The 16,504-nt window shown below is 41.6% G+C and overlaps 2 protein-coding genes across 4 annotated transcripts in view; one reads left to right on the forward strand and one right to left on the reverse strand.

Moving 5' to 3' along the window:
• The window catches only part of COL4A3 (collagen type IV alpha 3 chain), a 134,471-nt gene extending 122,839 nt beyond the window's left edge, over positions 1-11,632 (reverse strand). Inside the window, exons 1-2 of one of the 3 annotated variants that reach the window (XM_060016011.1) lie at positions 11,557-11,632; positions 11,252-11,403 (exon numbers count right to left, since the gene is read on the reverse strand). In XM_060016011.1, coding sequence (XP_059871994.1) covers positions 11,252-11,338 — 87 coding nt within the window. In that variant the 5' untranslated portion in view covers positions 11,339-11,403; positions 11,557-11,632. Of the gene's footprint in view, positions 1-11,251; positions 11,517-11,556 lie in introns of those variants that run through there. The other 2 variants (XM_060016012.1, XM_060016010.1) reach the window with 2 other exon arrangements.
• A 203-nt stretch (positions 11,633-11,835) lies between these two features.
• The window catches only part of COL4A4 (collagen type IV alpha 4 chain), a 134,953-nt gene continuing 130,284 nt past the window's right edge, over positions 11,836-16,504 (forward strand). Inside the window, exon 1 of the mRNA XM_060016014.1 lies at positions 11,836-12,030. The gene's annotated coding sequence lies outside the window, so the exon portion shown is untranslated. The remainder of the gene's footprint in view (positions 12,031-16,504) is intronic.

The following is a 16,504-nucleotide window of genomic DNA, read 5'->3' on the forward strand; positions in this document are numbered from 1 at the left end:
AGATTGGCAAGATAATTAATACTTCAGTAAATAAAGGTATTCCGTTGGTGTTTTGATTGTAAAAGGATAGCGGTGTCAGGAATCAGTCATTCTGGATAACTGAAGCGTTTAAAAAATCAATCTTGGGACTTCCCTGGTGGTCCAGTGTTTAAGACTCCACGCTCACAATGCAGGGGGTGCGAGTTCGATAACTCGTTGGGGAACTAAGATCCCTCATGCCATGTGGTGTGGCCAAAAAATAAATAACTAAATAAAAAAATCAATCTTTTCTCAAATAGTACTTAGTTATTTAAATGATGGATAAAGTGGCATCTGACACTCTTTTTCCATTATCTGTGATGTTTTTGGTAGTAAAAAGCCCTACTGAAGAGCCCTAATAAGCATAACTCCAAATTCTAAATCCACTCCCTCCACTGACTTGATGAATGCTCTTCCATCAGACCGTCATCTGTAAATCAGAAATGATATCACCTTGCCATCTAACTCTCAGAAAAGCACAAAATCAGACACTTGATAAGAAACCATCTACACACAAAATTATTTAAAATATAATTTTAGTGAATGTTTATCTCCAAGGAGTTCCATTGTAACATTATTTCTAAAGAATTGGAAATAACCAAAATATTCAGTAGAAGGGCATTACTGAAATAAGTTACGGTACCACCTATAATGAAGTACTCTGTAGACATTTAAAATGATATTTGCAATAATTAAAGACTCAGAAAACTTTTTCCAGTCTATTCTTAGGTGAAAAAAAAGTAGAATAAAAAAAAGTCTGGAAGGAAATAGACCAAAATGTTAACAGTAATTATCTATGCACAATATGATTATGGATAATTTTTATATTTCTTTTTGTACTTTTAAACACTTTCCAGATTTTGCACTACCCGTACAACTTCTTATTTTTAAAGCCAGCATGTGAATTCTTCAGCTTTCCCAATTTCATACATAAATAAACAGCATAAAATTATCCTATCATCTGGTTAAACAAAGAAAATGAATATTAGCCTTGTTGACTCTTCCCAGACACTCTTCCCTTTGTCATTTGATTCAAAGGGATAATATTGAAGATTTCTCAACTTTCCACTTTGTAGAACTTTTTGTTTGAAAAGTTCATGTAACAGCAAAATATACTGGTGGGAAAAAAATCCAGTGACCTGACTGTTTTGTCTACATAATGATAAACCTCCCAAGGTTTCTAAATAACTTGAACTTATTTTTAAATATGGGGATCACTTCTCTAAGAAACCGATTTAGAGAGACAATCTAATTAACAACCATCAATCTTAGAGATTAAAAATGGAAAATTCCCAACTTACCCCAAAACTACTGTCAGAAAAATAAAATATTTTTATATGGTTACATTTTAAATAGCTCTGAAAATTACACTTTTTTTAAAAAAAAATTAAATCTTAACTTTATTTCTATTTTATGTATGTTCAAAATGTTTATATATATATATATATATTTTCACATCTTTATTGGAGTATAATTGCTTTACAGTAGTGTGTTAGTTTCTGCTTTATAACAAAGTGAATCAGCTATACATATACATATATCCCCATATCTCCTCCCTCTTGCGTCTCCCTGAAAATTACACTTTTGGGGGGGGCCATTATCTCCCTACAACAATTAACATAAAATTCTGAAAATATAAGCTACTCTTTAAATATATTTGTGTGTATATTTATATGTACACACACATACAGACATGCATAATACCTACTATGATATGTGGAAATATTTTTTGATAGTCTGATCTTGTATATACAGAGCATTACACCATGGACTGGATTTTTTTTCATGAACTGGATTTTTAACCTTCCTCTGTTTGTACATAAATAATTATCAGATTAACTGCACAATTAACAGGGACAGACTGAGCGACTGCTATACTGGTCTAGACTGGTTCTCCTCCCTTCCTCTCTTTCTGATTTTCAAGGCACCAGAATCCAAAGAGAAAGCACCAACAAGACTTGTTTCCTGCTTGGTTACTTCACCTTTACATAGGCTGGGTTCCCAAGGACAGAACAGCCAACCCTCTCCAGGGGTCAGCCATATAAATCTTTAAAATAGGGGTCATGTCACCATCCTTCTGAAACACTCCGGCACCAATCACATCACAGTTTGAAGGACCCTCCAGTGTCCTTATCAAGGCTGGTACAGTTCTCAGACAATAATATGCCCAGGAATCCCTTGGATTGGTTAAAATGCGGATTCCAGTTGGGGAGGTCTGGGGCGGAGCCCGACATGACATTCTGTCTTCCTAACCCACACCCAGGGGAGGCTGGTGTTACTGGTCATTTGATTGAGGAGGTCTCCAGGTCCTTAACTGGGTTTCATCCTTCCCTGGCCTAGAGCCTTCCCTGGACTGGGCCTATGTCAGCTGAGACAGGGACTCTTCGGCTCAGCTTTACCTCCTCACAGCCACATTTGGCAAATTTAGACCCGTCCCTGTGAGGTTGAGAAGAAGATGAAGAGACAGGAGCAGAAGAAGGTTTTCATCGCACCACTTTACATGTGGGCCCATTACCAAGCCACAGTGTGAATCTGTTACTCATCCATGACTAATGTGCCAACTGTCCTGCGAGTAGCGTAAACACATGCATTGTGTCTTTTTTGTTAAAATACAAATTTGTTGAGTGCAGACACTAAAATCATACCATGATCAACTACATACAGGCCTGTGGACTTACCCCACCCTATTCTGCAAGCAATTTTCCATCCTTAATTAGCAGGACCGCCATGAGCTGGCCCTCTCTGGGGCCCCTGATGCCCTGCTTCCCATCCCTCATCCACCTCTAACAAAGTACTCAGCATATTCCGTCAGGCGCATGCGTTCCCTTGGTGGTGAGTAAATAAACTCAGCTTTTTTTTCTCCCTTAAAAAAAAAAGTTCTCTTGGTCTTGATTTTATTCTCTGACCACCCAGGAGCCATAAAATTGGAAGTGTCTCACCTCTCCTCACTGTCCAGAGGTCCTGGACCATATTCCTCAGTGCTTCCCAAGGCACTCTCCATGCTGTTTCCCTAGGCCTTAGCCTCTATGCTGCTCCCTCAGAAAGGCGGGTCCCGACCACCACTAGCTACAGTAGAACCTCTTCTTCTCCATCACCACATCCCATTCTCTCCCAGCAGGTACCAAAATCCATAGCTGCACATTTGTTTACTGAGCTCTTGTTTCTCTCACCTATTCCACTAGAATCCCAAATCCATCATGGCCAGGGAGTCAGGCTGTTTGGTTTATCCCCAGCACCTTGCCATGTGCCTGTGTCTCTGTCCTATTCTCTCCTTCCTGCTTTTATTAACGATAACAAATTGACTGTAGCTAGAATCTAAAAGCTGGGTACTTATTTTGTACTAAAAACTGTACTGAGCACTTTACCTGTAATAGATACAGTACCATCATTTTCAGATAGGGAAGCTAGTTTGCTTTTGGAAGCAACTTGTTCAGGGTAACACCCTGTTACCTGGCTGAAGTCTAGTGACAATTTAGTCTAGACGAAAGGCTAGGTGTGGCATGATGGTGTTCAATATATTTCTCACCTTCTCTATTTCTTTGGCCAAGTGTTTGCTGTTTTTGTGATGTTTCTTCAATTCTTTATGCACATAACTTACTCATATTTTGATAATGGATCACTATAATTAAATTTGTACGAGTGGTAATTTGTTTCGCTTTAAGCATTGTAGTCAAGGCCAACTATCTTAATTTTCTGGAGAAAAAGTTGCATACATATTCAGGCACAACCCATGCTGATTTATTGTCTTAAATTAAAGTTTATCATTTTGCCACATGTTTATTTCTTATGGTAAATAAACAAAATGTGTTCCATCCAGAGGTAAGTCCTTATGGACTGTAACCCTCTCTCATATCTGGATGCCATTTACCTAGATCTTTGCTGTCCAGAATGGTGCCCACATGTGGCCATAGACACTTGAAATGTAGTTAGATTGAAAGGTTCTAAAAATGCAAAATAGGCACCAGATTTTGCAAACTTAATAAGAAAAAAGGATTGTAAATATCCATTAATGTTTTTAATAGTGATTACATGTTGCAACAATACTGTTATGGATCTTTAGAATAAATAAAATCTGTTAAAGTTAATTTCACCTGTTGCTTTTTCTTTTTTAATGTGTCTACTGGAAAATTTAAAATTACATATGTGGCTCCTAGTTATGGCTCACAGTATATTTCTATTGGGTGACATGGACATAGATATTTGTTTATCTGAACTTATGAAAGTGAGTTAAGTGGAAAATTATAAAGCTGATATAATTTAATTCAGTCTTGGCTAGAAAATGTACCTGAAGCCAGAGGTCTTAATTGGCGGTTACCGAAAGAACCCAGGAGGAATGGGAAGACTGACACGGGTGTTTAGAGAAGACAAGAGCCAATGATTAGATCTTGTGGGATGAAGTAGAACTTGGGGTAAGATGCTTTCTTATCAGATCTTTAGAGATGAGGACAACTCTGAGAGGTTAAGTTCAAGGCCGTGGTGGTGGTAGGGCTGATAACGTAACATGTCTACTCTGTTAAGTTGATATAATTTTGGTTTCCTTATTTTCTCAAACTGAAAACAGAGGTGAAATAAATGACCTATGGTGAAAGTCTGTTATGATTCAAAAGTTTAGACTGAGGCTGGATATAAACTTTGTAGAACAGAAATGCTCTGAGCACCATGTGTTTGAAAAATCATTGACTCCGTGGTGGATGGCTGCTTTTTGGCTGAAGGCCATGACATGAGTGTGGTTAACTGCACATGGCTGAAGGACCACAAGGCGTATGCAGACCAGACTGCCCTGCTGTCAGACTCATACACTTATAGGTTTGAGGGTCTTAACAATTGTAATATCTAACAAAGTTAATCTTAGTCATAGGTAACACTAAGCAGTTATTACTTTGTTCTGGGTAACACGGCCATAATGATAAGGGAAATACAAAGACAAATTGCATTTAATTCACAGATTTTCCATGGACAATGCCTGAAAACATACCAAGGACCGAAACCCCAGAGAAATGCTAAAGGAGAAAGACCCTTAGTCTGGTTAGAGAGACAAAGCTGGCGGCTTTGCTGTGTGGTCTTGACCCTGCCCCACCTCATCAAATATGAGTCTAGCATGTTTGGAGGAAGTGGGTAGTAGGAGGGGACTGGAGGAGGGTGACCCTGAGAACAGGAAAGGAAACACCTTTGGTGCGCCCCTCCCCCCAGATCATTACTACATCAGTCCATCTTAGTGGGGAAAATCCCCTGGAAGCCTCAGAACTCCTTTGCTCCTTTTTCTTCCGGGGCAGGACAGCTCCAATCTGGGAGCAAGCTGTGATGACAGAGAGGCTTATTTTCCCCAAATCTCTCATGTACATAGTCTTCCTACGGATGAGAGTCAGTCAACAGACTGAAGAAACAAGATAGACTCCCAAATCTTGAAATCATACAAAAAGAATCAGAAAGATAATACAAATAAGTGCAAAATGACTAAAGTCATAAAAAAGAGGGGAAAACCCCTACAAAAAAGACCAAAAAAAACAAACCCTAACAAGTCAGAAAACCCCAGACAGACTTAGACTCCAAAAAGCACATCTAGAAATACGAATAGTCATTGAAATTAAAATTTAATGAATAAAAATAATCATATTTAACATTTATTGGATGATTACTATGTGACAGGCATGGTAAAGTATGTGTTGTATGTGCTAAATCATTTGATCCTCATAAAATGCTGAGGTGAGTCTCTTACTTCCAGTTTAAGATGAGGAAACTGAGACAAAAATTTTTAAAAAGCTGGTAGTTAACAGACCTGGGGTTATAGCCATTGTTGAATGGTTCCAGAGTTCTTTTCCATCATGGAAAGTTACAGTAGATTGAAAATCTACTGAACATTACAAACAGCAGGAGAGAGAATTAAACTTTGAAAGATGGATGTGAGGACATGTCGCAGGATACAGCATGGAGGGAGCAGCACGTGAAACAAAAGCTCAACACGTTACAATTTGGTCTCAAATACAACTGATGATGGGTCTCCTGGAGCGGCTGTGAGAACCTCTGCACTTTAGGACCGTTCTTCTGGGGGCAGAAGAGAAGAATTTATCCAATGGCTTCCATCTCCCACTGGTCAGAGATTTGCCCTGCAGGTGCTAATGCCCTGCACTTCTGGGGTGCAACAGGAAGACGTGGAAGAGAGTCTCAAGGAACACGAGGCTGTGCCTGTGTGAAGTCTGTGGCCAAGCTGACCACTGGGGGAGAAAGTGCCCAGAGCCCAGGAGCAAGGAGAGGCCAAGCGGAGCTGAGTGGCACAGGAAAGGTTATCTGACATAAGAAGGAAGGAGAACTGGAGGACGAGAATGAGAAGGCCCAGCTAGCATCCTGAGAATGCCAGGAGTAGAGACAGAGTGAGGAAGGAGAAATATAAGAAAGGAATGTCTGAGAATGTTCAAGATTTGATGAAAAAGAGAGAATCTCAGGTTAAATATCCACTGAGTAGGATTTATAAAAAACACATGTGTACCTGTATCACAATTTTAATAACATGATAAAAATCTTGACCTAATTGACATATGTAGAAATCTTTGAAGTCAAAATATCATCTCAAAATAAAAATAAAAATTAAAAAATAATAATAAAAATAAAAGAGAAAAAAATATATCATCTCTACCACAATTCAGTGAAAAAAATAACTAGAAAATTTCTGTATGTTTGGAAATTAAGAAATAAACAGTTAAATAACCAATAAGACAAAGGAAAAAATTAGAAAAGATTTTGAACTTAATGATATTAAAATTTGTATGATGCAGCTAATACAGTGTTTTGGGGGAAACTTTTTAGCCTTAAATGCATTTGAACTATTCAAAGTTGCTTGATCAAAGCCAAAACATAAAATTCAACTATGTTTTGCTGTATCTTTACCAGTTAAACTATAAAATTTAAAAAGTATATACCATTTCTAATATAATAGCACTAAAAAATGTCAAATACTTAGAAATCAAAAAAACAGAAAACTCTAAAATGCTGGGAGAAATTAAAGCCCTAAATAAACAGACTCATGTAAGAATACAAACAGATCATACATGAATGAGTTCTTGGTACACATGTTTGCAGATGTAACACTGAAAAACAGTGAGAGAAAGGATGGACTGTTCAATAAATAATGTTGGGACAGTTCATTTTCTATATGGAAAAAGATAAAATTATAATCCTGGAAGTAGAAAACAATTCCAGGATTATGAGTCTTAAATGTAAAAGAATTAAACTGTAATTTTTTTTAAACGTAGGAGAACATTTTTACAATCCCAGGGAAGGAAAGGATCTCTTCAACAAGACGCAAAACACAAAATCAAGGAAATCAAGGAAAAGATGGATAAGTTTGAGATTATAGTGAAAAATATTATACATTAAGGTACCAATAACTAAATGCAAATATAAACCAAAGATTGGAATGAAATACTTGCTGCACATTTAAATAGCAAAATTTCAGTACCCAAATATATAAATAGCTTCTAATTAATTAGCAACAAAAAGGCAAAGGCCACAAAAGATAAATATGCAAAGACTTGTTCACGCAATTCACTCGGAGAGAACTATAGACTGTCAATCAAAATATGCTAAGATTCCTAAACTCACTAGTCAAAACACGATCCTATTTCACACCCATTAACATCTAAGCACACCAAGTTTTGCTGAGGATATAGGGAAACAGGTACTCTGGCACGATGTTGGTACAATCCTTTTGGAGTCAATTTGACAATTCTTAAAAAATTTAAAATACGCTTTCTCTTATAACCCTCTGAATTCCACGTAGGAATTCAAAATCTAGTTGTCACGATGGTACATATACAAAGATATAAATTCCAACTCTGTAAGCTGAAAGCATGGAAACAAATTCGCTGCGTTTAGGCAGATGGAAAAATAAACTGCTTTATTTATGTAACTGGATACTATGCTCTCACATCTATATGTATATAAACAAATCGCATCTCTATGTATCAACATGGATAAAATCCAAAAACATCATACTGACTGATACAAGCAAGCTCCAATAGGTATGTATCATGTGAAACCATTTATTACATTTGAAGGACCACAAGACAATAATATTTATTTTTTATGGTTACTAACACACACACACACACACACACACACACACACACACTCACACATACACACATATCCATGGAGTATAAATATAAAACCATGCATGGAAGATGAGGCAAAGGAGGTGTTTAGGACTTTCTGTATTTATCTGTTATTTTCCTAAGGGGAGAGAAGTGAGAACAAACAGGTCAAAACTTATTAATACTTGCTTAATCTCAAGGGTGGATACACTGGAGTCTGTTACATTACTTTCTGTTTGTTTGAAATGTTTCTTAATTCAACTTAATTTTTTTTTTTTTTTAGATTTAAAAACCAAATCAGTTGAGAAGTCTCCTCCCTAAATGCAGCTGTTATTCAGCTCCTGATACTTGATTTCTGCCTTGTCTGGAATTTTAAGTTAAAAAGAGGAAGGATAAACCATGATATCTCAAACCATGAATCTCACCTTCTCTAGATATCAGAGAAGGAGCTTTCCCTCTCACTCTTCTCCCAGACCTGTTGCCTGAGGCAACAGCACAGTGCCTCCCAGTTTCAAGTTGATGAGCTGGGCCTGGTAATAGCTATAAAACCTGGGGATGTGCTGAACAGCCAGGCCTGGAACCGAATGCCTGCAGGCAAGCAGCAGAGGGATTTTACGCAGGGCTCTTCAGAGCAAATTGTGTGGGTGGACAGTTCCACCCCGCCTGAACTCAGAATAAGGGGTGAACAGCACTCCTATTTCTTTGAGAAATGCTAACGTAAAATTACAGGAATTTAGAGCAAAATATGTCCTTAACTATGCAGCACAAAGTTGATAAATATTATGTCCCAAAGACTACATTTAGCTCTCACTTATACAGAGTTTGTTCCTTTTTCCTAACATTTAGAAATTGAGAGATTTCTCATGGAAACTAGATTACCAGCTTCTTTTCTGAAAAAGCTGGATTCTGGTATTACTGAGTCTGAATTCTAGAATGTCAACAATTAGCTGGCCCTGAAGACTGCCCCCTACCTCAAAGCCTCACTCAATTAACCTTATCTACTGGCTCCATGAGGGGTTTCAACTCCCTCGTTTTACAGATAAGACTGAGGCTCAGAGAGGTCAAGAGGCTTGCACAGCATCAGAGCTACCCCGTGGAGGGAGGCATGCTGGCACTGTGCCGACCAGTTATCAGTTAATTTGCTGTGATTCCATTTTTCTACACGATGAGGGTACGTTTCATGATTTCTAATGACATCGTCTGTGTAACTGAGCAAAGTTTTAACAGAGACTTACTTCAAGGGCTGTTAAAAATAATATGAATGGATTAATTGTAGAATCAGCAGGAAGCCTCCAAGATTTGGCCAAACTCAAGACAGAAAAATTCTTATGTAAAAAATAATAAGGGAATATGACAGTATGATTGAAAATTGGTATGACTAGAGGTTGAATGATTACAGAGGATCACTTTTTCAGGCTGATCTTTACCGGTGTGTAATTCTTCCCCTCTTTCTCCACCGTCCCTAATCTCCCCTCTTCTTTGAACTCTAGAAGAATGTGCAAACCCTGCTCTGGAACTCTTCCCCAGCCCTTCCCACGACATACATACACTTCCTTTAGTTTTTTTTAGTTGTTGGATTTGTTCCTGGATTAATGCTGGTAGACATTCAATACTGACTTAGATGAGTTCTAACCATCATGCCCAGAAGTACTGAGCTACCTGGGTTGGGCATTCTTAGTCTATGCAAAGCACATTTTTGTTAGAACTATAACTACATGAAGGGATTACATGGATTACAAAATCCTTTAGAATATAAAACACTAAATAGCCTAAATGTAAATTGGTAGGGGAATGGCTCAATTAACTTTGGCATATTCATATCATGGAAAACTATACAATAATGCAATAAGGCAAAAAGAAAAGAGGTAGATCTATCTCAAATACTGTCATGGGGAGACATGTAGGATGCAAAAGGATATATACAGCATAGGTATATGGTATCGATTATGTTAAAAAATACAAACAAAAAACACATATTGTTTGTAGGTCCATATATGAATACATAAATGCCTAGAAAAATGTCTGAAAAGAAACACAAAGTGGCGAGAGTGGATATATTTCTTTAGACAGGGTGGGGTAAGGTATGGAGGTGATCAAAGGGGGTTTTAGCTTCACCTGTAATGTCATAATTTAAAATTTAACTTAAATGGAAAATACTTGTATTTCCTGTGACTTAAAGTTCGAAAACATTTTCACGTTAACACATATTTATGTGACTATTAATTTCCAATCACAATCTTAATCATGAAATTTGAAAAACATCTGATCATTCTGGGAAACGAAACTTACACTGCGTTGTCATCCCAGATTAAGTTTTCTGTGTAAAAGTCACAGAAGGCGGCTGAAAAGTTACATTGCACTTTTACCAGTTAAAATCAAGTAAGTCAACTCTAGGAGTCATAACAGTTTTGAGGACACTAATTTATCTTCGCAAAGAATAAGAAATATACGGGTGGATATAAATGAATCCAGGAGCTCTCAAATTTTGAATAGAAATCACAGCGACAGATTGCTTAATTTATCCTAACATGAGTTCTATTTCTAAGGTGCTATTAAATTTTCAGTGACGGCATTTGCTTTTCTCAACAAAACTGATGGAACACTTGAGGGCAAGTATTGACAAGGAGGAAAAGCGAGCCCCAGAGAGGTCAGAGTTCAGTGTGAGGTGACATCTAGGAAGTGGCAGGGCTGGGACTCCAGCCCTCTGTCCTCTCTGCCAGGCCATGTGCCTGCTCTGATTCACCGGTGTGACATCGCGCGTCTGTATATCCCGTGTTCTCAAGCGCTCATCCCTGGAGATTATCTATCTTTCCACATCTCTATATCTACCTGCCTGCATATCTATCTATCTATCTATCTATCATCCGTCTACCTACCTACTTACCTATCTACCTCTGTCAGGGCCTTCTCCATCCCTGACCCCTAGGAGCCCTCCAAGCCTCCTCCTCGCCCCTCCCTCCAGCCCCGCGCATTCCACCTGTTCCCGTGCATCCCCGCTTGCCCCCGTCCCCACGCTGCCCCCCGAGGTGTCTGCTTGGCGCCCGCAGTCACCGCACGCATCAGCAGAGGGTGAAGGGCAGCGCCCCCGCGGGCGGGGCCGGCCTGTCGGAGGACGCGGGGTGGGGGTCGCATCGCCGCGTACTCACCTTGCCGGCAGTGGGCGCGGCCACCAGGAGCACCAGCTGAAGCAGAAGCAGCAGCGCCGGCGGCCTCGGCGCCGTCCCAGGGCGCATCGTGGGCGTCCGCTAGGAGCCCCGGCGTGTCCAGGGCCCCGCAGGCTCTTGGGCCGCCGCGTGCCCTGCGCGGCGCGGGTTGAGGGGCCCGGCTGTGAAGCTAGCCTGGCCCGCCCGCCCGGGGCGGGTTTTGTAGGGCTCAGCCTCCCCACCGAGGCTTCAAGGGAGGGAAGAAGTGGCTTAGGTCCCGCCCCCGTTCCCCCTCCCAGCCAACTCACCGGGAGATGTCCCTCCGACCCAGGAAGCGTGCCAGGAGGCTGTGAGAAAGGGCTGCGCGCCTGCGGGGCAGGTGGGTGCGGGGCCAGGGTCAGGGGTTAAAGAGGTGACGCTCCCAAGGTTCAGGGGCCTAGGCGGGGCAAGGGGCTGCGAGTCGGAGGTGGGGGGTTTGGGGGGTGAGCGTTGTGGAGGCGGCGGAGCACGGGGGAGGGAGTGGCCAGCGGCCCTGCTCAGATTAAGCGGGAGGCGCGCCGGGCGTCTGCACTCGCGCGGCCCCGCTCGCTCCGGCTCCCGGCCTCTGCCGTGTCGCCTCTTTCCCCTTCTCAACGCGTCTCCAATCCGGCAGCCGCCGGACCCGGCGGTGAGCGCGTGGGGAAGAGGCAGCCGAGTCGCCCGCGGAACTGGGCGCGGTGGGAGGTGCGCGCCGCGCGGGCGGGCGCAGTCGTGGCTCCCGGGGCGGCGGGCGTCCCCACGAGGTAAGGTGCCCCCGACCCAGTCTGGGCGATGGATGGCAGCCCCAGGGCCCGGGCCACCCGCCTGGAAGCGCGGGCGGTGGAGGGAGCGTGGCATCCCAGGGTGGGGCGCGCGGGCTGGCGGGCGGGGCGGGGGAGCTGGGCTGGGGGTCACCAGACGAGAGCTTGTCTGGCTCCCGGCTTGTCTGCCTGGGCTTGAACTGGGCGCTGTGTGTTTTGATTAATTTGGAGGCTCGAGTTACCAGCCTGGCAGTCTGGGCACAACGAAATGCCAAGAGCAAGAGGCAGCTGAGGGTAAAGAGAAAGCCCATCCATTCTATTTTCTGCCGCGTTGAACTGGCTTTTTCACGTTAAATCTTATCTGCGGAAATGCAGGGAAAGCCAAGAGCCAACTTTGTCGGGGTGTCTCCCTCCTGAGAGGGCCCTTCTCGGAGGTGGCCTTGGACGCAAACGTGCAATATCTGGCTTGTTAGGGCACCGTCCTCAGAGCAGGGCTCGTGCCCTTTTCTTGTGCCACTGACCACATTGGATCTGATGAAGCATTTAGATCCTTCTTAGAATAATTCAGTTATCAGAATCAGTTTAACTTTGAATAAATTATCAAAGTATTAAAGTCATGATATAGTAACATAGGTGCATCATTATTATTGCACTAAATACCTAGATCTAACAGCAGATCTATTAAACAATTGTAATCTCAAAGTACTGATGACTGCAAAACTGAAATGTGACGTGAAAATACCAGTGGGTGCAAACTCTCAAGAACTGCTAATACTATTGTGGTTTGTTAGCTGTTTTCATAGCTGAAGGAAATGCTGAACTTCCAGGAAAGTTTAGTGAAAGTAGAGATGTAATATTTGTTCCCATCTAAGTTCACAGACCACCTGAATTCCATCTCCAGGTTAAGAACCGCTACTTTGGATCAGCGTTGCTGATGTAGTCGGTCATCAAACACACAGTGTGAAATATGTGGTTTGGTCACTGATTGTGGAGAACCATTTGCTTGCAATTAGAATGTGTATTAGACCTATGTAGCTATGTAGGTTGGCGAAACCCTGACAGTGAGTGAATGGAGATGCACACCCCCCTTTTTGGTTGTAGAGTGAACATTATACACTTCCCTCTGTTATATATATATATATATATATATATATATATATATATATATATATATATTTATTTATTTTTGGCTGAGTTGGGCTTTCGTTGCTGTGCACGGGCTTTCTCTAGTTGCAGCAAGCGGGGGCTGCTCTTCATTGCGGTGCGCGGGCTTCTCATCGTGGTGGCTTCTCTTGTTGCAGAGCACGGGCTCTAGAGCGCGGGCTCAGTAGCTGTGGCTCACAGGCTTAGTTGCTCTGCGGCATGTGGGATCTTCCCGGACCAGGGCTCCGACCCGTGTCCCCTGCATTGGCAGGCGGATTCTTAACCACTGCACCACCAGGGAAGCCCCTTCCCCCTGTTTTTTACGCCAGTGATTGTCAACTCTGGCTGTGTATTAGAATCTCCTAAGGAGCCTCTAAAAATCCTGAAACATCCCAAGTCAGTTACACTGGACTCCCCAGCAGTAGGACTCAGGTATCTGTATTTAAAGCTCTCTGGAGATTACCATGTGCAACCAAATTTGAGAGCCACTGTTTTCCATGCATAGTTCAGTTAGTTGCATTGAATCAGGGACTCTTCTTCATAGAATAATAAAAAGGACATGTATTAAACTCTTTATTAAGTCCTGTGAGTGCCCAGACCACAGATGTTGCTGTGTGGTATATAGTAGCTTCTCGCCATTGATAGGGAGGGTTCTTGTGGAACCTTCTCCTGCCATCCTTGTTAGATAGGACATCAGGTGCTCTGTTGATAAAATAACAGTGTCCAAGAATTCTGAGGCATATGACAATCTTGCATGAACTGACATTACTTCCTGGACAAAAAAAAAAAACAACCCTCAATGCTAGAGTTAAATTTTCCTTCTTTTTGCTGAATTCCAGAAGATTTTTTAATTTGGATTTCAATTGCCTTTGAAATGAAACCAAGTCATTCTGATAAAGACTTGGCTTTATCGACTTTAGAAAGGGGAGGCAGCAGTCAACTGCAAGTCACTTCCAACACTGCAAAAGAGCAGGAAAGAAACTTGTGATGTAACCACAGCAAGGAGGAAGCAGTGGTTAAGAGTATGGTCTCTGGAGTAGACTCTAGATTTTGAATCTTTTCCACACTTACTCATGTGGCTTGGGGTCTTCTCTTCTATAAAGCGGGCATAATCAGGGTACCCACCTCAGAGAACTGTAGGAATCTAATTCAGTAATCCATTAGAAGTCCTTTGTCCAGGGTCTTCATAAAACAGTCACATACTGGAATCTGATTCTCCAGTTTTGTAAAGGAAAACAAAGGAAGCTGATGAGAAATAGTGGCACAGGGTAGAGATGCTTTTCTCAGCTCAGCAGTGAAGTGGCAAGAGTCAAGCATACTCCACCAGCTCCCTTGAGGTCAATAGACTCTTAAGTCATCTGGAACCTTGCTGCTTGGCCTCCCTGGGAGCCGCAGCTTTGGCATCCTGGAGAGCTGGTTAGAAATGCAGAAGGGATCTCAGGCACCACCCCAGACCCACTGAATTAGAGCCTTTTTTCACCAAGCTCTCCAGATGGTTAAACGTTGAGAAGTGGCTTGCCTGTGAGTCAGGTTTAACCAAACCCCCTCCTCACTCCCCACATATATACACTCTGCTTTAGTACAATGTTGGTATGTTCACTAGGTGTTAATTAACCAGAAGTTTTGATTTTTAAAAAACAGTCTTAGAGTCAAGAGAGTTTCCCAGTTGGTTCTTGAAATGTGATAAAACTAAAGGAAAGTGAGGATGGTTCTCTTTTTGTAAGTACAAAGGACACACAAATCTCTGCTTTTGATTTGGTGCCAGGTAAGGGTTTTGAACAAAGGGAAATGGTAATGGCCTTTGACAAGCCCTGTCTTATTGTTTTTGCCCCCTTTTCATAATCACAATATCATGTCTGTTTTTCGCACAGTGCTTAAATGTGTAATGCTTGCTTCCCTACTTTTGAAGGCTGACTCCAATAGGACAGTGGACTTTTTGGTGTTCTTTAATGTTATTGAATGAATGAAGTTGTTTATTATTTGCTGAACGAATGAAGCTGGATGACTTGACAGATTCACTCAGGATTCACACCCAGGTCTGATTTCTTCCAAAGCTTATGATCTTTCTATAGCCTTCCCTGTGTAGGGATGTGCCTCAGCTTTTGATGTGATGTACTTTGCCAGGCTGCCTGTAGCTTCTCCTTTAATCTTTTAAAAAGATTAAATTTAATCTTAATTACATTTTAAGTTAATCTTTTTTTTAACTTCATCTCCCCACTTAGTCATCTCTCTTCTTTCAAGAACCTTCTCTTTTCAACACCTCTAAAACAATTAGACTCGGGTTCTTTTACAATCTCGGAGTCATTTTCAACTCGCCATTACATCTCCAGATTCTTTCTCCTCTTTTCTAAGATCATGGCCCCTGTCCCAGTGCCTGCACTTATCATCTGTGGATTACGGTAGCCTTCTAGCTAGTCCCCTGCAGATTCTTCCCTTTGAAATCCACCTTCTATGTTATTGTCAGAATAAAAGTGCACATTGTGTCAGAAGGAACAGGTTACTTTGGGGGCAGTTACAAACAACCCCCGAATTTCAGAGGCTTACATAACAAGACTTTTCTTATCCCTTTACAGTGAGTATTCATCACAGGGTGTGGGGAGGTGAGAAAGGGGGAGGGGCTCTGCTTATCATAACTACTCAGGAACCTCATGGAAATTCCCACTCAAGGTAGTTTTCTCTGATCTCTTCCAAAGGGGAAGAGAATGCGGCAAATCAAAAACTGCTCTAACAGCTGCCACCTGGGTGTGACACTCGATACATCTACTTCACCATCTCGTTGACCAAACTGGTCACTTCATTTTGAAAGTGATGGGGAAATAATCTACCACATGCCTGAAAGAGCTCTGGAAATATTTGATGAATGTTAGTAATGCTCATCACATCCATCGTGTAACTCGCTTATTTTAAAACTTCCAGAAGCTCCTCTTTTTCTTTACAGCTTATTTCACACTTCTTAGGATAGAAGAGAGTGGTCCAAAGTCAACTTTTGAAAAATCTCCTGTGTCACCCCATACTTCTCAAGTTCACCGTACAGCCTTCTTTACCTCACGCTTTTGTACTTGCCATTCCCTGCACCTTGAGGGACCTCCCTTTCGGTCTGTCTGGTGCAACCCTTGAATTTTGAGACCTAGATCAAAGGTCAGAGATCATGGTCTCTGTGAAGACCTTTGTCCAATCCTTTATTATGGATCACAGAAACAGTGTCATGTATTTTACTCTTCCACACTACAAGGCCTTTGAGGGCAGGTACAGAGATTAATTTTTTTAATATAGTAACTGCGGCATTTAAAAATAAATTTATTGAGGTTTCATTTATGTACCCAAATCTGTACCT

Source organism: Delphinus delphis, chromosome 7, assembly GCF_949987515.2.
Source record: "Delphinus delphis chromosome 7, mDelDel1.2, whole genome shotgun sequence".
Lineage (NCBI taxonomy): Eukaryota > Metazoa > Chordata > Mammalia > Artiodactyla > Delphinidae > Delphinus > Delphinus delphis.